Source organism: Trifolium pratense, linkage group LG4 (assembly GCF_020283565.1).
Source record: "Trifolium pratense cultivar HEN17-A07 linkage group LG4, ARS_RC_1.1, whole genome shotgun sequence".
Lineage (NCBI taxonomy): Eukaryota > Viridiplantae > Streptophyta > Magnoliopsida > Fabales > Fabaceae > Trifolium > Trifolium pratense.
Window position 1 is genome coordinate 46307393 of NC_060062.1, and position 24568 is coordinate 46331960.

At 33.7% G+C, this 24568-nt stretch overlaps 2 protein-coding genes and 1 long non-coding RNA gene across 6 annotated transcripts; all 3 read right to left on the reverse strand.

Moving 5' to 3' along the window:
- Positions 1-56: 56 nt before the first annotated feature.
- Positions 57-12286, reverse strand: LOC123919788 (WD40 repeat-containing protein HOS15-like). Of its 4 annotated transcripts, XM_045971791.1 has the most exons (15): positions 11842-12184; positions 8792-8937; positions 8227-8664; positions 8142-8178; positions 7528-7625; positions 7370-7416; positions 5250-5400; positions 4892-4955; positions 3409-3567; positions 3172-3293; positions 2673-2747; positions 2427-2480; positions 2244-2317; positions 801-875; positions 57-559 (listed from the first exon to the last, which is right to left on the reverse strand). In XM_045971791.1, exons 1-15 carry the CDS (start codon positions 11900-11902, stop codon positions 340-342), a joined length of 1821 nt encoding a protein of 606 aa, XP_045827747.1. In that variant the 5' UTR covers positions 11903-12184; the 3' UTR covers positions 57-339. The 4 variants fall into 4 exon arrangements, with proteins under 4 accessions (XP_045827747.1, XP_045827745.1, XP_045827746.1 ...); XM_045971789.1 differs by having other exon boundaries at positions 8142-8664; positions 11842-12286; XM_045971790.1 differs by having other exon boundaries at positions 7528-7622; positions 8142-8664; positions 11842-12197.
- LOC123919789 lies at positions 1035-2234 on the reverse strand. The gene is made up of 2 exons (XR_006813321.1): positions 1258-2234; positions 1035-1198 (listed from the first exon to the last, which is right to left on the reverse strand). It is a non-coding gene; the product is annotated as an uncharacterized LOC123919789 (long non-coding RNA).
- Positions 12287-14989: 2703 nt separating the features above from the next.
- Positions 14990-23252, reverse strand: LOC123919791 (solanesyl diphosphate synthase 3, chloroplastic/mitochondrial). The gene is made up of 12 exons (XM_045971793.1): positions 22871-23252; positions 21527-21616; positions 21010-21090; positions 20814-20885; positions 19864-19998; positions 18636-18722; positions 18423-18494; positions 18208-18293; positions 17840-17972; positions 16732-16821; positions 15928-16026; positions 14990-15554 (listed from the first exon to the last, which is right to left on the reverse strand). The coding sequence occupies exons 1-12, from the start codon at positions 22994-22996 to the stop codon at positions 15375-15377; spliced, it is 1251 nt and encodes a 416-aa protein (XP_045827749.1). The 5' UTR covers positions 22997-23252; the 3' UTR covers positions 14990-15374.
- Positions 23253-24568: the final 1316 nt, after the last annotated feature.

Genomic DNA, 24568 nt, shown 5'->3' on the forward strand with positions numbered 1-24568 from the left:
AAAAAACCCATCCCTTTTCCATGGAACACACTGTAATGGAAGAAATCGGCAGAATATGCAGGAAAAGGCAACTACATACACAATACTGAAGTCAAGCGATAATTATACAGGATATTGTCCGACTAAATCTGTACATTTTTGCTCTTTAAAAATATGCACTCCTACAAATTACTTTCTTCTAACAAATTACAACAGAATCCAAGAACAACAAGTTATGCCTACAAATTAAAATGGTAAACCTATCCACCAAAATACACTTCCACCAATCTAAGCTAAAGGAAGGAAAAGAAAGAATCCAATGTACCAGCCACAGGAGAACATGCATGGTGTTTCTCAGGATCACATTCTGAAATCCAAAACACAAACCGTATTATTGGCAAAACATGCAGCAATCTTGTCACCCTCCTTATTCCAACAGACCTCGAAAATGCCTCCACTGCCTGCATATGTTCGGACAATCTTGCCTTCCTTCAACGACCATATGTGCAAGGATTTGTCAAGAGACCCACTGGCTATATACTCACCATTGGGACTGAATGCAACAGAGTATACGGGATGCCTGTAAGACAATAAACATGTCAGACAAAGAAAAAAGAGAATATAGCAGAACTCCTACAAGTGAATGCATCTCATATATAGATTTATCTGCAACATTTGTTAAACTGCAAGTCGAAGGTTAAGGACTTCGAGTTGACCAGCCTCCTCCATATGTTTACAACTTTGAAGCAGAAAGAGGCTGAGAGGTGGGGGAATCTTATACTATGCTTGTTCAATATAAACCAAAGCTATTAAAATAGTACCTGTGTCCACTCAAGCTGTAGATGAGTTTCCCAAGTTCGACATCCCATAGTTTTACAGTCGAGTCAAATGAGGCACTGCACAAAAAGATGGCTATATTATTTCTAACATGAAAACAGACTGTCCAACAGTACCCAAACAAAACAAAAAGGGAAGAAAAAAAATATAGGCACCATCACAATAATAAAACTGCCAAGATGTATAGATTGAAAGCTGACAAGAGATCCAAAATATCATACATTGAAGATGTGAATTATTATTTACTGAAAAATATAACAATTACAGAAAAAGGTTCCCTGCAGTGTCGAAACTTAGCTCCTCGGAGATTTTACAGTCCCTACAAAAATTGTAAAATGCTAGTGGCTAAACTCTAATAATCAGTTCTCTTCCCCACATTCCCCTCCCTTTACATGTGTAATCCTTCCCTCTTGTAATCACACTAATCTTTGGGATTTTCACCCTGCACAAGTGTTTCTTCCTATGAGACCAGTTCCATGGATTCCATCACTGTCATCTGTTTGAATTTCAGCCTTGTCTCAAGGCTGAATCAGAAAATACTGGAAATTGACTGATGCTGATTGCAAATACCTATTTCCCTGCAGCCTCTTCTGTAGGCTGTGCACGGCTGCACGCTTATATCTTCATCCCTAAGGACCTAAAGATGACATGCAGTGCTCCAAGCATTGTACAATTATAGATTTTAGAAAGAAAAAATTTGGCAACTGGGCCTCCTTGGATACAACAAATAATTAGAAAGAGAAAGGAAAAAAAAAACCTTTCAGAATTCGGGTACATAGTCACTGAGAGGGGAGAGGATATAGAGAACAAGAGAGGAAAGAATGAGCACAACCTGCCCAGAAACAGCACTTTTAGGCATCACAAAAGATACTCTAATTTTACTGCACTCCGGTTTTGCATGCAGTCACTCCTTTTTTTCTTTTACTTTCTTACCTTTCCTTTTATGAACACTAATCTTTATGTTTTTGCCTTGCCCACATACTACCTCCACTGGGACTGTCTCCCAGTGGAACCAGTTAAAAACTAAAGAACAGTAATATCACAGCAACTCCATCACAATAGAATATATATATATGGTACATAATTATCATTTAATTTAATTAAAAAGAACTAATATGGAGGGGCAGTCAACAAATGAGCTAAATAGTGACAAACTTTGAGCAGGCAATTACAATCAATTGGAATCAGCAAAACGCCAAAGGTAGCATTTTTATATAGTTCAGCTAACACAGCAATACAATTCAAAGCATTACACTCATCCATTTGAGATTCAGGGGGTACAGAAATAGAGAAAACAACAATTCTATATTTCGGCAGAAGCATACATAAACGTAGAGGAAAAACTTCAGTTGTTGGTTGTTTTTTATAAATAAATAAATGCATGAAATCAAGAGTAACAAACATAATGTCACCAGTAATTAACTTACCTAGCTAATACCAATTTTTTGTTAGGATTATTTGTACCCGGACCAGTGGGGCTCCATCTGATGGTATATATCTCCTACAAAAAAATAAAATTATTTAGTTTACCCAACAACACAGAATGAGTAGCTAAATTGATATGCAAACACAAAAAATTGGACATTCAAAAAATGCAAAACTCGGTGTACCTTGGAATGCTCCTTTAAATCATGAAGATACTTTTCCTGCTTCAAACTCCATATCTACAAGCAATGCATCCAACCCAAGCAAAAAAAATCAAACACAGGTGTTACAAACAGTAACTTCAGAAATTACTTCATAGTTATATGTTAACGTGAAAAATAAAGCACAAGTGCAAAAGGCCCGACCAGACACAAAAATATTTATGTAACTATGAACGATATAAGATCAGTAACTAAGAAGCTAAGTAATACCTTTGCTGTGATATCATCAGAACAGGACGCCAGCAATGTGCCTGTGGGATCCCATTTGACACAGTTAACTTCCCCCTGCAAATGCAGCAAGGTCATTGGCAGATGTAAGACTAATCCAATAATTATTGCATTTTCATGAAATATCTCAAAGTAATGATTTCTGAAAAATACAGCAGACAAAAATGTTCAGATCTCTCAATCTTCAACCTCAGCAAACTATGATATAATGATACAAAATGCAACCATGCAAAGCCTACAAATTAGTTAAGTAGGACTCTACTTGATCGAAGAAAATTACAAACTGAATTCACAATCCAATTAATTCATTTAGTGCTGTCCGTTTTCGAAAGAATTCCAACTAAATAGTGGGGCAGCTAAGCTAAAGAAGTCTGGACTCCGTCTTGAAAGTCAACACAGCTAATTTCTTTTCTTGAGAGGATTTATTCCCCTGCAATTTTATAAAAATTTGTGTTTGCAAAATAAGGTCTCAAGTATGAACCTGGTGTCCGGCAAAAGTTTGTACAGGACGGGTTTCACCAATCTTGCAGACATATATCATATTGTCAGTGGAACTTGAGGCAAAAGACGTATTGCTGCGCCAGTCAACATCAAGTGTTGGACCTAAACAAGACATCAAAAACCACAATCAGAAAATATTCATATGTATGGTTAAGAAAATTAAAGAGTTCTTTTATAGTTTTCTCCCTTGATCAAAATATACATTCAAAATTTTCACCTGAATGAAATTCAAATTGTTGTTTCCATTCCTCTGCCTTCACATCCCAAACAATCGCAGTTTGATCACAACTTCCAGTCAAGATATAATCGCCTCTCTTATTCCACTTCAGAGAGAATATTGGTCCCTTGTGTTTGCTTAATGTACTCTTCAGTTCACCTAGTCAAAGATAACCACCGCATGATCAAATTCAAAACAATGACCAATGTCTAAATCCTAAAGGCAAACTCAAATAACCAAGAGCCTGCTTAAAAACACAATAATAGGAACAATGATTTAACAAATAGGATGAGGCAACAAGATACTATAAACTTGTTTACTTAGAGAAACCCTTTTTTGTTCACATTTCCCGTTTTTGCTAATAATTTACAAAATCTCAGTTTGTTTTACTTTTGCTGGATGTTTTCAAAGATTTGTCCAAAACAGTGAAAACAATATAGTTGTTTCCAAACTTATACAAATCTTTGAAAACAAAAGCAAGGTGAAAACAGAGATCACTTTTGTAATTCAAAACAACAAATGAAAACAGAAAACATTTGCTAAAATCAAATAGGCCCTAATATACCCATTCAAAGATTTATCCAGAAACAGTGAAAACAATTTAGTTGTCCCCACACTTTCCTAAACATATCTTTAAACACAATAGCAAAGTGAAAACATAGTTTCACTTCAGAAAATTTGCTAGAAGCAAATAGGCCCTAGTAGAATAATTTTCTCACAATCTAGAGAGAAAGCCATACACTTAAAATGTGCATATGCAGGCAATCATAAACTACAAACTATTGATGAGAAATGTAATACATAAGATTGTGAGAATATAGATTAAAATGTAACAATTAATTAAATTAGTTTTTTAATTAAAAATAACATAAGATTAATTGCTCTCCCACCCTTTTAGTTAGAAAAAAAACGTCAGCAAGCCAATATGTGATTAACTGTTCCTTAGATAAACAACCCACAGACACAATTGACTTTTTAAAACCAAAATGGGACTATCACAGTGCTTAGTGCTGGGATGCGGAGCTCTTGCAGTGTGTAATCACTTGCTATGAAATTTCAACTGATAATAATTCCAGAAAAATCTCTTATTCATTGGTTATGCAACATTCAAACCAGCTTTTCAGGATAATGATCATTCCGGCCATCTTACTAACTCACTGAGTTCTTTCCAGCAATGTTCATCTCTTCAAAGGCTGCAACTCTCTTGAGTAGCCTTTTCCAACCATGATTTGAGGAGCCCATATTATATATTCCTTCTTGAGAGATTTATTTGTCACAAAGTAAATAATAATTTAAATTCATCTCCTTAGGTAAATTGGCCTTCCTCGGGCTTCAAAAATAGCTAAACTCCTTTGCCGACCCATTAAAATAATAACTAAAAACAGTATACCAGATATTAAGAACAAGGCATTTTTGAGTTTATCTCATCTCATACAAGTCCTCAAATGCTATTATAAAATATAAGGACGGAAAAAATGCCCACCATTAGTTGTCCAAATTCTTGCTTGCCCATCATATGAACCAGTTGCAAGAAGTGTCCCCTCCCCCTGTACAACGGACACCAAAGTAAATTCCAGGTATGAAACATTATAAGCAAATTACAGATAATAACATCAAATTTCAAGGAAGGGGGGTGTGATTTGTCCTAAATATTATATAATGTGATAAATAAGTTCAGTACAGAAGTTTATATCCTCTTCCTATTAATTTGGTGTGGGAAAAACGGGTGTGGGTGTTGCAACTTCACATGATTTTTTGTAAGTGAGTAAAATAACAGCTTTTGATTCAAACATACAAATATAAGCGTCTTGATATAAATCAGAATATGCAACGTAACTCACGTTCCAATCAAGTGTAGTGACATCTTTACTCTTTTCATTTGTTTTACCCCTGACATGCTTCAACACTAACGCATCCGGAAGGACACTCTGTGAACCAGGCTTACTTCTTCCTTCTGGTATGGCCCAAATACGAGCTGTCGAATCCCCAGACCTTAATGTTGAAATGATAATATGGTTAAGCACAAGATTATTATAAGAAGTCATCTATCAGAATCCCAATCTCAAAATCACAAAACTAAAAGGGTATCATAAATCATGTATATTTATAAAAGCTTGAGAACACCAATAAAAAAGAAAAGATAAAATAGCATGATATATAATGTAAGTCATTGTATGATGTTATACAACAGTAAAGCATCTAAAAGAAGGAAAAATAAAGTCTGAATTCCTAATGACAGATAAATCATCATGTTGATTGACATAACCATGCATCTTCAGATTTTTAGTTATAATCAAATTTGAGACCTTGGGTCCAAACAAGTGCATTACGTCTCTCCCGAATATGTTGCAACTCCAGGAGAATAGGTTATTAAAAAATGTTTAGGAAACAACTACATTGAACTTGAGTGTTGGGCCTATAGATTCTATAGTAACGAGAGTAGATCAAATGGACAGCAGCCCAATCACTAGAGGCAGAGGAAGGAAAAGTAAAAATTATAGACAACTATTAAGAAAGATTTAGAAGACAACGGTGTGGCTATAAACATAATTTATAAAACTATTAAGAAAGATTTAGAGGACAGTGGTTTGTCTATAAACATGAATTATATGATAGAACATTATGGGGTAGTTTGATCCATATAGCAGATCTCACCTAGTAGGATATAGTTTAGTTGTTATTGCAAATGTTTTGGAAAAAAACAAACTTCAAAAATTTATTCAGAAAAAGAAAATTAATATGATTTGTTATAGTTGATACTCATGCAACCAGGCGGCATGTCTAGCTTTCTGCAGCTGACTGTATTGTATAATTACCTGTTTTGACAGGTATAACTGACTCATTTATCTGTTATAACAGATCAGTTAAGTCTCTTAGCAGGGAATATTATAGTAATAAGGTGTTTTGATTATTCCTTTACTAACTTGTTATTACAGGCTTTCAGTTGGTTAGATAGTCGGATCTTAGGTCCCCCAGTGTATCAGTAAACATTGATCGATGTTACTTCTTTCGACATTCGGTAGAGTTTGCAGTACCAGTTTACTCAGAAATCACTCCAAGAATTTTTCTCTCCCCTTTCTCTTATTTTCTTGCACTATCTCAAGCTTGACCTTTAATATGTATTTATAGCTTTTAAAACATGAGACCTAGTGGTCAAACAAGAGACTAGAAGTTGAGAAATTGGGGAAATGAGGAACTGAGAAAATGGGATCCTCTTAGCTATCATTTCAACGACAGTAAAGATTGGGTGTTTGATGCCAATGAAATCAAAGCAATGAAAGGATTTAGCAGAAGACAGTATTTATGAAATTGCTTATATTGTATAATAATTAACACAGTGCACTTTGAAAGTTGTTTCCAGAAACACTGGCTTTTTGTAAAAATTACCCAATTGATTTGAGAATAAACCATCAATTTGGTCCCTAAATTATCAACCTCCCCAATTTAGTTACTAAACTATCAAAATATGCCCAAATTGTCCCTAAACTATTATTAATACATCAATTTAGTCCCTCAATTCTTTTAAAAACATGGGAGAAAATGATAGGTCAGGGACCAAATTGATGGTTTATTAATATTTTAGGGACCATTTAGTATATTTCTATAGTTGAGGGACCAAATTGGAGAGAGCTTGATAGTTCAGGGACCAAATCGAAGGTTTATTCATTTTATTTTCTCTTTAAAAAGACAATAGGGTTGCAGTTTCAGAAACTAAATACAAAAAACAATTATTTCAAACAGGTTTAATTATTTTGAAGGAAAAAAAACAGAATGCGGTCAGTGTCCCTCCATTAAGATGAAAGGTGATCAAAATTGGACGCCAGGAATTAGAAATTCAAGATGCAAAATAATAATATGCACATCAACTATTAGAGTTACTTGATAGGGACTTGGGTATTTATCACATTCACATGTCCATCGTCAATACATATTTTTATGCATACAATTCAGAGATACCTACCCCGATGCAAGAAGAGATCCTGAAGGACACCAAGCACAAGCACACACCTAAATGAATGGTGAACAGGACAACTGTCAAGAGAGTTTTGCAGCATAAACAAAAGATGAAAGAAAATTTAGATGTGTACAAGCAAAAGGAGCATCAATAATACACCTCACCTCTGAAGTATGCCCTTCCAATATTGTCACATCTGAACTAGGAATTTGACGTGGCTGAGATGTTGATGTCGTACATATCTCCATTGGTTCTGGTCCTACTGAAGCAAATGAAAAAATAATCCATATTTGAAGAAAGAAAATTAACAGAGAGTTTGAACCAGACACTAGTTTGAATTTCCGTACACCACATACAATGAATACTCGCTAAAAGCATTTCGGGGAGAGGGGTCCAGTGGTGTAAACACTTGCATTTGCAACCACTGCAATAAATGATTTCATTGCTACACTCCGAAAGAAGAAAAAATATATTAAAAAATCAGATTTGATAGCAAATACAATATAAATGGATCAACTTTTTAGTCGTTGGACATTAAGCCATTCCAGCTTTCTAATCCAACCAAGATAATGAAGAAAGCTTATTATAAATTTTCGAAGGGGGAAGCACTCAGAAACAAAATGAACAGAAAATGAAGGATAACAGAGAAAAATATAATTACATGATATTGACGTTTAGCTCAGATTATTGATCAGAAAAAACAGGTAAACACCAAACACACAACACACAACAAAGAATTGTGATATAAGTAAACAATTTCCGCTGAGCAGCAGATTACCTCCAACAGTTCCATTCACTTCATGCTTTACAGTAACCTTGTCTTGATCTCTGACCACTTCTCTGTCTGTATGCTTTGCAGTAACCTTGTCTTGATCTCTGACCACTTCTCTGTCTGTATGCTTTGCAGTAACCTTGTCTTGATCTCTGATCACTTCTCTGTCAGTATGCTTTGCAGTAACCTTGTCTTGATCTCTGATCACTTCTCTGTCAGTATGCTTTGCAGCAACCTTGTCTTGATCTCTGACCACTTCTCTGTCAGTCTTATTAACATGTTCACGCTCCTTTGCAATTTTTACCCTCTCCTTCTCTCTATCCTTTTCAACTTCTTTCTCCCTTTGATGTCTTTCCTTTTCTCTTGCCCGTCCACGTTCAGCTTCATGCTCCTTTTCTAATTCTTTATTTCTCTCCTTCTGTAGTTTTTTCCTTTTTTCACTAACCATTTGCCTAAGTTCATGCACATCTTTTGTGATAAGATCCAAAGGTTGTAAGAATGAAAAATCTTCATCCACTTCTGCATCACACTGGCAGGCTTAAAAGAAACATTGATCAACAATGAAACCTAGGGTATGAAAGCTTAAAAAGAACTATTAAAATGGATGAATATTATGTTGATAAAAATTAAGAATGCAAAAAAAAGAGGATGCTAACATTATTCAAGTTGGCTTCCATCTCAAAGTACTGCAGTCCCTTTTGAACAAATGTAACAAGAGCACCTGTCGGTACCAAATTTCCATCAATGGGGCATTTGTTAATGGCAGCTTCATTGCCAAAAGTATAAGCAGAATGTGTGAAACCTGCAGTAGTGATGTAACACAAGTATCCAGTAATAAATTAATACAGTTGCAACCTATATCGCCATTTGATAAATAAGCAAAGCATCGCATAATGGAAATAATTATTCTTTATAATTAAGTAAACAAATTACATAATATAATCAACCTCAAAAAGTTTTCCTCATTCTCACAGATGCCCTGGTCTATATTATTACCCAAGACAACATCACCAATGTATTCTTCTTCATTGTTGTCTTACAAAATCACTAGAGTTTGTGTTATAATGTTTATGTTATAATAATGTGAAATTGACATAAGCATATTCGTTGTAAGAAAGTATAGAAGTACAGATTACAATAATAGCATTATTCTACAGGATACTTTCAAGGTCTAACTCTTCTAAAGGCTAAAATTATTATTATAAGATAAAAAGCACATGAACGATTTTACGTTTAGCCAACACTTCACGCAAGAGCAATTAGGACTTGAAGCGTATAAACAACTGACCCACTTAACCTGGTATAAAAATTAAAATTTAATTAAGAATGGGGTAAGAGTCCATTGGGCATGATGTATGAGAAATCAAAGGCTCATTTTCACTATATGCCGCATTCAACTTTTATATAGAAAGCATGGAGATAGCAAGGATCGAACCCCTAACCATTTGGTCGTTGGGGTTTCAATATCATGTTTAAGACTAATCTCTTAAGATGCATTTGATGCAAAATAAAAACCCAAAGAGACTTGAGGAAGAGAAAGGGAAAACAGGATGGAGGGTGGTCGAGTGAGAAAGGGAACTCAATGAAGAAAGTTATCAATAATGACTTGTTGTATAAAAAACCGATTCAGGTATTCTTTTAAGGATAATCTTCAAATAATCCAGCTTGCCGTGTACATCATTTTCATCCACTTTCCGTATTTCACTCGGTAAAGAGTGAAAAGCAACCAAACAACATAACCACTCTACCATCTCACTCATTATCAACGCATGTCTAAACTTCAAAAATCAAGAGTCGACATCAAAAATCAAGTCTCAATACCAAATCAAATTTTAAGTAGCAAATCTGAAACATTTCCGACCTCCTTCATCTTCAACCACCAGAAAATAAAAAAGCATGGAGGAGAGCATTTTTCAATTGCAGGGTAAAAAAGTTCCATTTCTCAACAATAGCTAACCCTTAATCAAACAATACCAACACTTGGGCACTCAAACTAGCAACAAAATGTCAACATTTAAAAAACTAAAAATCCTTCAAAACTTCCAAAACCCCTAACATGTATCGGAAAGAGAAGGGGAAAACGAGAAAAGAAAACGGCCAATAATGACCTTTAATTTAAAAAATCCCGATTCAGAATTTCATATTAATTTTAAGCAAAATCAGACACACTCGTAATGGTAAAAGATTGAGTTATTATTATTACGCAAAGACATGTGACAAAATTTATACATATCAAACATTGCATCGCATGTAACATGATTGTATACAAGACAACAAGTACATATATTCTAATGACGAATGAGCAAGCAAACGCTTATTCTTCACAACACCGGAGAATCATTTCTTAAGTGACCACTCAGTTCCATAGCTCAAAACAGTAATCAAGCTTCCTCTCAATTGAAATTTCTACGACCCTTTTGCAAATACAATCCCCAACATATACATAGTCAATTCAACATATACATCATTTTCATCCACTCTACGCATCTCACTCATTATCATCGCATTTAAAAACTTCGAAAATCAAGTCACAACACCAAATCTAGCTTTAACTACCAGATCTAAAACAATTCTGTCATCCTTCATCTTCAACCAGAAAATAAGAAACGTGAAGGAGAATTTTTCAATTAACAGGTAAAAAAGTTCTATTTCTCAACAATAGCTAAGCTAACCCTTAATCAAACAATAGCAAAATTTAGCCACTCAAATTAGCAAAAAAACACGTCAGCATTCAAAAAAACTAAAAATTATTTGAAACTTCCAAAACCCTAACATGTAACGGAAAGAGAAGGAGAAAAAACAAGAAAAGAAAATGGCCAACAATTACCTTTCATATAAAATACCTGATTCAGAATCTCGGATATTAATTTTAATCAAAATCTGACACACCCGTAACCGTAAAAGCTTGATTTATAATTACGCAAAAACACGTGACAAAGTCAATACATATCAAACATTAAATCGCATGTAACATGATTCTAAACAAAACGATAAGTACATTTATATTAATAACGAATGAGCAAGCAAAGACTTATTCTTCACAGCAACAGAGAATTATTTCCTAAGCAGACACTCAGTTCCACAGCTCAAAACAGTAATCATGCTTCATTTCAATTAAAATTCTTTTACCCTTTTGCAAATACAACTCCCAACATACATATATATATAATTTATAAATTAATACATAATCAATTACAATAAAAACATAACCACTTCAAAGAATCAAGCTTGTCTGTCTAGTACTTACGTTTTACAAATCAAACGAACCCAAAGTGAAAACATAACCACTATAACGCATTTCACAACATCAAAAATCAAGTCTCAACAACAAATCTAGCTTTAACTAACAGATCTAAGAAATTCCCCACTCCTTCATCTTCAACCAGAAAATAAAAAACATGAAGGAGCATTTTTTAATTAAAAGGTAAATATGTTCCAATTCTCAACAATACATAATCCTTAATCAAACAATAACATCATTAACCACTCAAACCATAAAAAAAACATCAACATAAAAAATAAAATAAAAAAAAACACGAAATTCATCAAAATTTCCAAAACCCTAACATGTTACGAAAACAGCAGGAAAAAAAAAACTAGATTCGTTGAGATGATGAAAAAAAAATATATAAAGCAGAAAGCATGTGAATATACAGAACAGAAAGCTATGGAGGAGAAAAAAAAAATAGGGAAGGGGTTAAGAAACCTGATTCGGTGAGATAGCGAAAAATGAGGAAGTTGAGTTCAACGGAGGTGATGGAGGACATGGTGTGAAAGCAGGAGGCTTAAATGGGCGGAGAAAACGGTTACGCGACCATGAATTTGGCCGCTGCGACGGAGAGAGGAAAATGAACGAAGCGTTGGTGAGGTGAGGGGTTAACAAAGGTGTTATGTGAGTGAGTGAAGATTGATTGATTGGTTAGATAACTCAACTGTAACGGTCACGCTCGTTGGGTTCCGTCTACCGCCGTTAGTTTCCTCCGCTTCCGTTTCCTCCACTTTTGAGTCGCCTTTTCATTTATTTTTTTTCATTTCATATGTTTTCTGTCGGTTTTCTTATTTGGTTATTGCTATATTTCACGGGTAATTATATTTGGATAACTATTTTGTAATAATTTTGGGGACAATTTTTAGGACAATTATTTTGTTCTATCTTTATTTTTATTTTGAAGATAAAAATAAGTACTAGTATTAAAGTGAGAGAGAGAATGGAAGAGTAAGAATATAATGAAAGTATGAAAAAATTGTCTCAAAAATTATATAAATTTACATAAAAAAAAATACAAATTAATCGTACAAATATCATTTATCATCTTATATAAGTATAAGTTTGCATGACATTAACTAAGATATTTTCAATCAGTTAATAAACTTTCTATATGATAAATTGTCTGAGAGAATTGAGTTCAATTAGTAATGTGAACAATTAAGTGTTTGTTATATATATATATGAAATATTATGAAATTAATACCCGATTTTTCTTAAAATTAGGTTGGGTAAAATGTGTTTTGGTCTCTTTAGAGTTACTGAATTTGAGTTTTAGTCTATGTAAAAAACTTTTCATTTTGCCTTTGTAATGTCAAATTACTTTGGTTTTAGTCCTTAATGTGATTATGCCACACAAAAATGCTGACATGTCCAAAATCTGCTAACTGAGCCAATGTCATGTGTTCAGAGGGAGCTGACTTGGCAAATTACGGGGACGAAAACCAAAATTCACTCAAATTACAAGGACAAAAACCAAAAATCGCACAAATTACACAAACGAAAACCAAAATTCGTTCAAATTACTTAGACCATATTTAAAATTCAGGAATGTGAAAAACTCATTATCCAATTCTTCATTTTCTACCATGCAACCACCACCGTTAAAAAATTGTTCTCACTTTCTTCAACCTGAAAACCCGTAAATTCTTCTCTCCAAAAGACAATTTTTGAAGAAAAAAAAACTTATTGTAAGAAAAAAAATCTTACAATCCCTTCAACAATTTTTGCATTATGATAAATTTGATTTTTCTTTCATAAATTTGATAAATTTTGTCGTGAAATAATATAAGAAATTAGGGTACCAAAATATAATCATTGTGTTGATAACAGATGGTGAAAAGTGACAGAAGGAGAGAATTTTGTTTTCTTAACACTAAATATGTAAAGGAAACTAGACGAAATTTAAAAATTAACATGAAATATGTTTCAGAGAGAAAATGAAGAATTTATGGGGTTTGTGATTTTAAGAAGGCGGGAAGAGTTCTCCGTTGGTGGTGGCAAGGTAGAAAATGAAGAATTGGAGCACGAGTTTTCACATTTATGAATTTTAAGTTTTGTCCATATAATTTGAGCGAATTTTGGCTTTCATCATTTTAATTTGTGCAAATTTTGATTTTTATCTCTGTAATTTGTGCAAATTTTTGTTTCCATTCCTGTAATTTGTCAAGTCAATGCCCTCTGAACACGTGGCAATCTTCCGGTCAACGGATTATGGCCATGTCAGCGTTTTGTGTGACATGACCATATTAAGGACTAAAATCAAAGTAATTTGAAATTACAAGGGCAAAATGGAAGCATTTTTTTACTTGGACTAAAATTCAAATTCACTAACTTTACAAGAAACATTGTACAACACAAAGTTTGTTCAGTACCTTAAACGTTTGTCCTGTACTATTTTGTCCAGTACCAGAAACAGTTTTAAAATCAAATACATTACAACAGAAGTTGTCATGTCCAGTCCCTTATTTTTTTAGGAGATCAAATGCAAGATTTCATTTTATGCATGTGTAGCTAGCTTTCCATGTTCAAATTGGAGAATTACATGACATAGGATATACTCGTTCCAATCTTTAATATAAGAAAATTTCACTTTTTAAATACATTAAAAGATAGATGTATCTATGTACCAAAAAAAAATAGATTGATGTATTTAAACTATTTTTTATATTAAGGATCAGAGCATATATCATCTTTGCTTCAATGATACAACTCTACCCATTTTTTTTTTTTTATCTGGACAACTCTACCCATTTTATCTTACAATCACACACAGATATTTTTGTGTGGTCACGTTACCATAACCATCAATTTTAGACACACTCACATTACTACATACTAATGTCCAAGATTTTCCACAACTCATTGTATCATAATCCTCCTTTCCTTTTGTCATTTTCCAGGAACCCATGGTCGAACATTCTCATTGTATCATAATCCTCCTTTCCTTTTGTCATTTTCCAGGAACCCATGGTCGAACATTGTTTAACCCTAGTAGGTGAACAATTCAAGGGTATGTACAAGTGGAATCAGATTTCATGTTGTAAAGTTAGCCACAATTTTCACGCAGTTTTAAATTATAATCGCCTAATCTCAAATGTGTGATCCAGATCGTTTTGAATCACTTTTTAACTTTATTCATCTGAACCATCCGATCAATAATGGATGGCCAAGATTGAAACTGTGTCAAACTTTGTGGTTTTTAACTGCAGGAAATCTAATCTCAATCCATGTATAAGTAATAATCTCCTCAGCAGCTGCACACAATGTCATTTCTCACTATGGATTGATATTTATTGAAAAATCGGTGATTTTTTTTACTCAAAATTTGGTGATTTAGTCATAATAAGGAGACTTGTAAGATATTTTTAATATCAACTTTGATATTAACTTTGCAAGAAATCATATTTATCATATCGTGCACAATTTGAAGTGCATCTACATATTGTGAGAGGCAAAGTGTTAGTTTCTTTGGATGGAAGAACACTTCTTTTTTGAATTATAAGGGGCTGAGATCCAAAATATAAACAACTAAAAAGCATATGCACTCGACTAGCTTCTATGAGAACATGAATCTAACAAAGAAGCGTGAGAATGGCTACAATCATTCGTTAACAAAGAACAAACACTTCGAGTCAAAAATACATCGTAATATTTCTAAATCCTCTATTCCAAGCAATTTGAAGAACATGAAAGATCCCTTCAAGCACGAGGGAAGACGCAAACAATGAAACACGGACAGATGGAAAGATATGTAAGAGAAAAAAAAAAAGGAAAAAAAGAAAAAGGAAAGGCGACAATATGACATTATCCTAGAATACAACTTATTTTCCCCAACGGGGAACAATGATAGAAGAATTGAAAAATGGCTACAGAACAACTTTTTAGCTGTTGATTTTTACTGTGAGAGACTTCTTTTAGCTACCAAAACAAAAAAATAAAATAAAACAAAAACAGATGACGATGCCTTCCTGTCATTTTGTTCTTGTAATGACTATCTGAGTAAGTTCTACAAGGGCTTTCCTTGATTTTCTTACTTCTTCATCATCACTTTCAGGTAAGGAATCAATTGCTTCTGCTGCAAGGTTAGCATGCTTCACGGCTAGCTCCTTCGTTTTTTGTATACCTCGGCTCTTCCCAAGATAATCCAGAGCCTGCACATGTAAATACAAAAATATGTAATTGTGTAACAAGGTTGTATTATGTGGATTTTGTGTAACGACATCTTAATTTGAAGGACTAATCATAGTAATGTTACTGAACTTAGAAGCACGCACACACGCACACACACATATCAACTGATTAAATCAGCTTAAACAAATCATGTTACCAATGATTTTATCAAAAGAAAACCTTAAGTTAATATTACTAGCAAACTGATGGATTAACCGAAACCAATTGCACCCTGTTAAGTGGTTGATTAACTAGAGTCAAATATTACAAAATAGTTCCTGAATTTGTGACGTGGCAGAAGAACTAATTATGTACAGTAGGAAAAATGCAACCACATAAAACTTATTAGCTTACAATATTGACGTTCTCAGGGTTTTCAAAGCCCTCTTCAACAATTGCGCGCAACTGAGGGAACTCCTCCATTGCAAACAATATTGGAGCTGTAACAATTCCCTGCAATATTTTTTTTGGACAAGGTCATAGATTATTCTAAAACATAACACCAGATCATACGAAAAATAAAAGCAAGCACAATTTTTTTTTTAAAGTCTATTAAATGACAGAAACCCAACAAGGGTTTTCAAATTCCAACAGAGTATCAATACAAAACTATAATTTCAAAGTTATTTAAAAAGAGCAGAATATATTACACATTTCTTTACAGCTACAAAAAGATGTTTCAAGTCAATGTGCTAGCAATACTATATTTGTTTCTTTCAATAAACTTTTCTCACTTTTATCCATTTAGTAGGGACTGTTTTCTGTAGATTCCAGTTTGTGACTTGTGATAGTTTTTTTTTTGGTACCTGACTTGTGATAGATTTTTACTTTGCTATAAGTGTTTATACATGTTTTTTATTTCTGAATCAAGAATTTAAAAATTACAACAAAATTTGGCTAAAGATTTCAATTGGAGACCCCACAAGCAAAGGAACCATAGATATTGTCCATCCAAAAAGCATGTATGAAACAGAAACATGGAGAAGATATAAATAGAACCATGAAGTATTATAATACCACTTGCGGGGGGAACATATCATGTTTTACCAACTTGAACACCAAGAATTCACAGACTTTCATAAAAATATTTCAAATTATAATTGAAAAGGCAAAATCAAGACTAGATGAAATTTAGAATCAGATTAATTGTGAAATTACATGTTGAATGTCTGATAAAGAACCCTTTCCAAGGGAAGCTGATGTGCCTGTGAAATCAAGTACATCATCTATCAATTGAAATGCCAAACCCTGCAAAACAGAAGAGAAAGAATTAACTTACGGCATTAAGAAACATGTATAACATGTGCAGATAGGTAGAAAGATATCAACCAATTTGTTGCCATATGAAATGGATAGACCCAAAAAACTTGGTCTTTGCTTGCGAGTTTGGAGGGGAGGTAAGGGCATTGGGGGGAGAAAAGTAGATGGAAAAATAGAGAAATCTTCCACATGTTTTGAGAGTGTTTTTATAGGGAATAAAAAATGAATGTTTTTTATTAATATATTTTTAATTTTGAGAATATTATAATAATATATATTAAATTCGAAGAATTCATATAAACCCTTCTCCAATAAATTTTTCGAGTTCCTCCAATTAGGAGGATTTTGTATTATGAAGAAAAATGAAACGCCCACTCCCAAAGTCCTCTAGTCTTTCCACTTGCTGATTTCTTATTTTCAAAACCCTCCACTCCCTTCCCCCCCAAACTCGCAAATAAAGCCTTCGTTTCATTTTATTTTGACGCAAAAATATAATAATAATAATAATAATAATAATAATAATAATAAATAATAATAATAATAATAATAATAATAATAATAATAATAGGAGAGGGATCAAATTACACTGGTGTAACATTTGAGTAATGTTACACCGCTCAATAACGCTTTAACAAAAACAAATTTTGTAAAATCCACCGTTTGATTGAAAGTTTATATCTTATAGATCATCTGTGTTAAGTTTTATAAAAATCTAAATTCGTTTGATATGTTTTTTAGACTCATCAAAATTAACGGATTATGCGTTTTTATTAAATACCGTTAATATTGATCAATCTCAATGACATGTCAAACGATTTTAGATTTTTGTAAAATTTAACTTGGGTGATCGATATGATATAAACTTTCAATCTCAATGACATCACTCAAATGTTGTACCGGTGTAATTTGATCTCTCCCCATAATAATAATAATAATTAAACAAGCTATTTATAATTTACAACAGCAAACATTATACTATAGACGGTAGATCCACAAATATACAAACCAGATTTTTTCCGTACTCAAATGCAAGCACTGCAACTTCAGCTGTTTGCCCTGCAAGGATGGCTATTGCCTTGCAACTGTTTGATATTAATGATGCAGTCTTGTAGTATGTCTTTTCCATATAATACTCCATGCTGAAAATATAAACAATTGTTAGGAAATGAAACAAACAATAGGCTCCCTATCTCTACGATTCAATGCATTCTTAAAATTAAGACCGACAATTGTGTGCTTCTGTAAGCGAATAGCCAGGAATTTTATAGATAAACCTTACTCATTGATAGTTACACAAATTATGTACGGTGAAGGTTAACCACCCAGGTAAAGAAAATGCATGCACATGTGACAGAAACAGACTCAGAAGCATACCTACACCGTTGATCAGATGTTGTAGTCATTTGCATGGTCTCCCCCGTTACAAGATGTTCTACAACTTTTGCCAACAAAGATACAACCTACATATACAAAAACATAGTCCTTAGGCAGATGACAGGTACATAATTATGTGCACCATCAAGGACCTAGATATAATACATCTTTACAGTTATACATACATATAAACATATATTACTCATTTACTGCACCTCAGTGTTCTTTAAAGAGGCCAGAGTAACACAAGCTCGGGAAAGCAAAAAATCTCCAGCCAATACCGCCAACTGCAACAAAAGTATACCCAAGAAAATCTCAAGCAAACTACACTCACCATAATATTGCAGTATGCATGTAAAAAGTAGTGAAATTTATGATCATCTGGCAAATAACATGCAGGAGAAAAGAACAAAACTTTATACACGTACCTTATTTCCCATTACAAAATTCAATGAACCAATACCACGTCTAGTATCGGCATCATCCAATACATCATCATGAAGAAGGCTTGCCACCTGTGATAAAATAATGCCAAAATTATTTGGGAAAAAAATTCTTCCAAGTGTACAAATAAGAGGTTTCAAAATTATCATTGGGCATTTCCACATTACGACTTGATTGATGGACCTAAATAATGAACGGCTAAACTATATCTGCCACACAATACAAATGATAATCGGAAGTGAGAATAGAATAGGCCTAACTGGATCCCAAAAGCTAAGTTAAGAGGGAAGGATTGTCAACCCATTATAAGAGTTAGTTCATAAAACCAACTGATTTTAAACACAACCCTCATGCCCACAAGTACATGTTTGGAACATAGTTTGCAGGTTTAGTCATTTGCATGTGGCCCATCAGTACAACTACACAAATCATAATAAAGGGTACTTGACAAACACAAAAGATGTGGCATATTGATGATGATGATGATGATGATGATGGTTGTTGACAAAACAAATGGTTCAGTAAATTAATATATCACCAGCAAAAATTAAGCTTTTCATTTATCCTATATAGTACTTATCAAATTTTTTACATGACTAAATATAAATCATAAATAACTTTCTCTTTGGTGATCACTTAATCAAGAAGGCATTGACATCAAAAAACAGGAGTGATAAAATAAAATAGTAAAATATTTATAGAAAGATCTTTCTCAGTCAGCAGGGAAAACAAACTTGCATCATACAATCATTTTCAAAATTCTAAAAGGTCAGACACAGCAGCAACAAGGGTTTTTTTATCAAAATTATTAGAGAATTAAAAACTCTCCAATAACTTTTTTAACTAAAAAAAAATAGAGAATCCTGGCATTAGAGATGCTGCTGAGTGACTTGAAGGTCACAAGTTAAAGTTGTGAAATCAATCTTGTAAATGCAAGGTAAGGCTGTCGAGTCTTATCCAGCTAAGTGAGGTTGGTTACATGGATCAAGTGAAATCATAATGTTTTATCATAAATCATGTCTACAGTCCAACCATTGACCTCTAAGCTTTATTGTGTGATTATACTAGCAATCATATTAATGAATAAAGTACAAAAATAAGACATCGCCTGGTTGAGTGCAATACAAAATTTAATTATGTACTTCAAAAACAATATTGCCGGCAGTATAATGAAAGCGTTATTTAATAAATGAAATTTTCTAAAGGACTGACATGGATCATCTCTGTTATTTCAGCTATGCGTTGTTGTCTTGAGCGTAGGTCAGATGATGTAGTACCTCCATGTTCCATTGGAGGAGGTGCTTTGGGAATTGGTAGATTTAATGCTGTTGACATTAACAACAAAACCTGCAACAACAAAAAAAAACCATCCATTAACCCAATCCCACATGTTAAAAAATTAAGCTAGACAATTCATGAATAAGGCATGAGAAACTCATAAATACCTATATTTTATCACCTAATATCTATATGCACACTCAAACAGATAGATGGAGCAACAGAAGTTGGGATCCTCTCCATTTTCTCCATTACTATATAGTTTTGGAAATATAAATACAAAAGTGTGACGTTAAATGAGTCCAAATCTCTTTTATATACCCGAAAATATCTAAAAACTTTAGTAATGGAGGAAATGGAAATAATTGAAAATGGAGAGGATACTGACTCGAGCATAAGTAGGGCTATCAGAGCTAATCAGCACAACAAAGTGAGGAATTGAGGACAGAAGGAAGGCATGCTGATCCCAGAAATACCAGAAGAGAAAATAAGTTCGTGTTGTAGCTATTGTTAAAACCTATCTTATCCTTGACATAGTCAAAACTATTAGTATCTCCATATATTTCCGTTTTTACAACATGATGGCCTCTAATGTATGTGTCAATGACCATGTTTCACAGAATTATATAAGCTAACCATATTGAAGAACAGAGGTAGTGTGCTGGTAAATTATAGGTTTTGGTAGTATGAATGCATTAATCTAATTTCAGTAATTTGAAAGGGCAACTTGAAAAATACGTGAGGATCAATAAATTTACAACTTTTCAAGCTTAAATTAAATGGTTGTTAAGTACCCATTAACAATGATAAATATGCAAAAGCAAATGTTTCTGCAAACTGCAAAACATACAACAAGATCTGCATATCATTGAGAATATTCTTACCGTGGGACGAAATCTTTTTCCTTCCACCCCCATTTTGAAGAAGTACTCAGCAGCTGAGGCAAGCTTAGGAACCTGTCACATAAATACCAAATATTCACCGTGATTAACTGATTTCTATGCAGCACATGAAACAAGGCTATTATTTGTTCCGTACATGTATTAGAAACTAGAAAGTTAACAAAGATCAGTCTTATACCTCAGCCACTACCATTTCTCGCAGCTTGTTACCAATATGTGATAGTTCATCAGCCACCAGTGAAAACGGATCAAGTTCATCCTGAGAATGATACAAGATTCATAGATAAGTTGGTAAGAATGAATACTGAAGAATTATGATGAGAATATACCGGTTAAACTATTGATATTTTAATAAATCTATCTCTACTAGTAAAAAGCGAAGGAGTTTGTGTTGTTTTGAAGAAAAGATTATGGTTAACTCAATATAAAAGTTGTAGATTGAAATCCTTGTAACATTCTTACATTTGTCCCTTTTGAATAAATATTAGCACTTGTACATACCATACCACATATACATACTCATGTGATTAGGAAAACATTTTTGCATTACAATTTTTACATTGCTAATAAGAGATTCTGTTAGATGTCAAATACGAAGATATAACTCTTAAAAGATATTACATTTGGGAAATGGGGATTTGGATCAGTGCACAGAAGAAAGATGAGAAACCGAGAAAGAACACAAGGAAATTGACCTCGACTAGGGAGCTGCTGTGCTGATGAATTTGATATCTACTACTATACAATGCTGGAATGCCCTTTGAAAAAATAAAACTTCTCACAACCTGCAGGACACAAGAATCATATACAAGTAAAAATACAGTGTCACCGCATTTTTCTTTAGATAAAAGAAGACAATTTTATGTAAACAAAAGAACACTGGGGAAAACGTAGGAGAATTTTAAAAAATTCAGTTCGGACAAACTAATAGAAAAGGAAAGCAAACCAACAAAAGAAGCAAACCACAGCCACATTAAAATCCAAATCTACCTAAGACACTTGTCAAAGAAACCATTTACCAAGAACAAATCTCGTCAACAACAATGTCTTTTCCCGTAAGGTGGAATCTACTGCATGCATCAATCATATAATGTATTTGGGTCAAAAAGTAGAACATTTCCATTTGAATTATAAAATCTAATGCAAACATAAATGCTAATAAGTACAATAATTTTAATAATTAAAAAAAAGTAAGAGCATGCTATCATAGTACATGTTTGGTATTGTTCTAGACTGGACTTTTGGCCTGGGTCAAACCCAATGCCACATTCATTGGCCTATATATAAAACCCTTCACAACCTCACAAGGTATGCCTCACTCTAACCTACCTCAACCTCAAACTTATACCGACTTGGGCGTCGGAGTGTTTTTTGCAGTTACACCACCTTTCATTCATTGGATTCTGGTCTCTACCTCCACATCGGAGCATTCCTTCCACCGATCCAACTCACTGTGAGTTCCTCTAACCTCTCCTTTATCCTCTTGGGATAAAATCCTAGTTCTGTTCAGAACAGGTATCACAGTTGATTTGCCGAAATTACATTGATTTTACAAAACCATGAGTTCGGCAAACTCACACGCACTTATTGATCACAAAACCGTGTGTGTTTGCACCATTCATTCACAAATCACCACAACAGGATCATACTCTTAGAATTTGGACTGGACTTAAATCAAACTTACAAAACCGCTTGTAAGATGAAGATTGCCCCCATTCATAAACTCTTACATTCAGACCTTATCTCATCGAATTTGGAACTCTTAACACATACTTAATACAAATATTGAAATCTAGTAGAAACAGCTCATTTTTTCCTTTACTAAAAAGCAAAGTATCATTCTTACATACAAATGGTAGGCACTAATACTATAATCATGCTTACATACAAAATTCACAAAGCAACAATTCCATAGAACACATTAGTAAACCCAATTCGAATTGAAACATAAGGGATATAAAAAAGCACAAATTGAAGCACAATTAAAAAAGGCAAAAAGTCAAAGTCAAACTGAGATGAACAGAGGAGAAGACAGTTACATGTTGAGTAGAATCTCTAGGTGACTGAGAGAATAGAAACCGACGGTTGTGTTCTGGAAGAGACAGATACCAGCGACATCCATTGAAGGTAGTTCTAAGGTTTCTAGAAATTCGTGAAAATAGCATCTCGTAGTATTTGGGGAGAGATGCGAAGACTTTTGAGTGTGGCGGCGATGGACTATGGAATAGTAGAAGAAGGAGAGAAAAAACTTAAAAACATAACCAACAATATTTTCTTTGATACGAAAGTGTGATACCGGCACCGTTTAAGAATGCGGTGGTGTGATTGTGATTAATAATAATAATAATGTAATGTAAATGTAGTGACGATGGCAAAGCTCGACCATATAATAATCTTTGTTTTCCAATTTTCTTGCCAAACAATTTACCAAGTACTAAATTAATTAGGGGTGGACAAGACCCGAAAAACCGAACCAAACCACTGTAACCGAGATTAAAAACCCGAAACGGGTCGGGTTCAACAAGCAAAACGGGTCCAAAAGTCCAAAATATCGGTTTTCTGTGGTTAGCAATGATCGGGTTCGGTTTATTTTTCTCCATCCATGGGTAACCGAACCAACTCAACCCATGTCTTATTCTTGTTAATTAATACACGTAGTACTATAAAGTTACTTTTATTCATTGGGAATATATGTGGTATGTGGTGGAAACTGTGTCTCGAGACACACAACTAGTATTAGTAATTTTTTTTATTATTGAAAATAACAATAACAATAAATTGGCCCTTGAAAAGGGGAAATAAAACCACTTGTTTTACCATTAACTCTCTTTCCGTTAAAACCACTACCTACATACATTTTTTAGATCTCACACCATACTTGTCCTGCATCTTCTACCATTTTTTCATGTTCTCTCTTCTTTTTTCATGAATTCTACTACTTTATTTTTCATTCTCATAGGTGAAGCAGAATATGGATTTCATAGGTGAAGAAGAACATGTTCTCTCAATATCTCAATATCATTATTTGAGAGATACTTCTCACTTTTTTTTACTCTCAAATCATAATTGTTTCATGTTTTTGTTAGTTGATGATACAAATCTGAAGGTTCTGGTTTTTTCAATCCAAGTTTTTAATCTTCGCAAATTTTTTTTTTATTTTGCTCGATTTTGAATTTTTTTTTTGCTAAAAAAAAGCTTGTTTGTGAACCCGTACGAAACTATCCGACCAGACCCGAAACCGTTAGACCCGAAACCCGTCAAATCCGAATGAGAAATTGGGTCAAAATGGGCCAGTGTTCATCAACCGTGGATTGGGCCGGTTTGAGGTTTTGGGCCCATACCGACCCAAACCGGCCCGTTGTCCACCCCTAAAATTAATTAGGTTGTGGACTCAAGATGGGTTGTGCCGTGTGCACTTTTGCCCGACCCGGCCCGACTCAAATGTTTATATATATATAGAGTCAGGATCCGTTGACACCAACTAGTTTGACACCAAATGTTACACCTCTCAATAAAGTTTTAACCGATATAAATTTTATAAAATCCACCGTTGGATTGAAAGTTTACATCATATAGATCATTTGTGTAAAATTTCAAATAAATCCAAAATCATTTGATATGTTATTGAGATACATCAAAATTAACGGTTTTTGTATTTTTTTAAATGCCGTTAATCTTTATGTGTCTCAATAGCATATCAAATGATTTTGGATTTGTCTGAAATTTTACACAAATGA

What these genes read in the sequence shown, in the direction of transcription:
- LOC123919788 (XM_045971789.1), bottom strand. Translation starts at nt 11,902, where the DNA reads ATGTCCTCCATCACCTCCGTTGAACTCAACTTCCTCATTTTTCGCTAT. An exon ending in AAACTTTTGCCGGACACCAG is followed by an intron (nt 2,748 to 3,171) that starts GTTCATACTTGA and finishes CTGCATTTGCAG; the next exon opens with GGGGAAGTTAACTGTGTCAA. An exon ending in ATTTAAAGGAGCATTCCAAG is followed by an intron (nt 2,318 to 2,426) that starts GTACACCGAGTT and finishes ATTTTTTTGTAG; the next exon opens with GAGATATATACCATCAGATG.
- LOC123919791 (XM_045971793.1), bottom strand. Translation starts at nt 22,996, where the DNA reads ATGCTATTTTCACGAATTTCTAGAAACCTTAGAACTACCTTCAATGGA. An exon ending in ACATCTGATCAACGGTGTAG is followed by an intron (nt 17,973 to 18,207) that starts GTATGCTTCTGA and finishes TTATATTTTCAG; the next exon opens with CATGGAGTATTATATGGAAA. An exon ending in CTTTATCAGACATTCAACAT is followed by an intron (nt 16,027 to 16,731) that starts GTAATTTCACAA and finishes AAAATATTGCAG; the next exon opens with GGAATTGTTACAGCTCCAAT.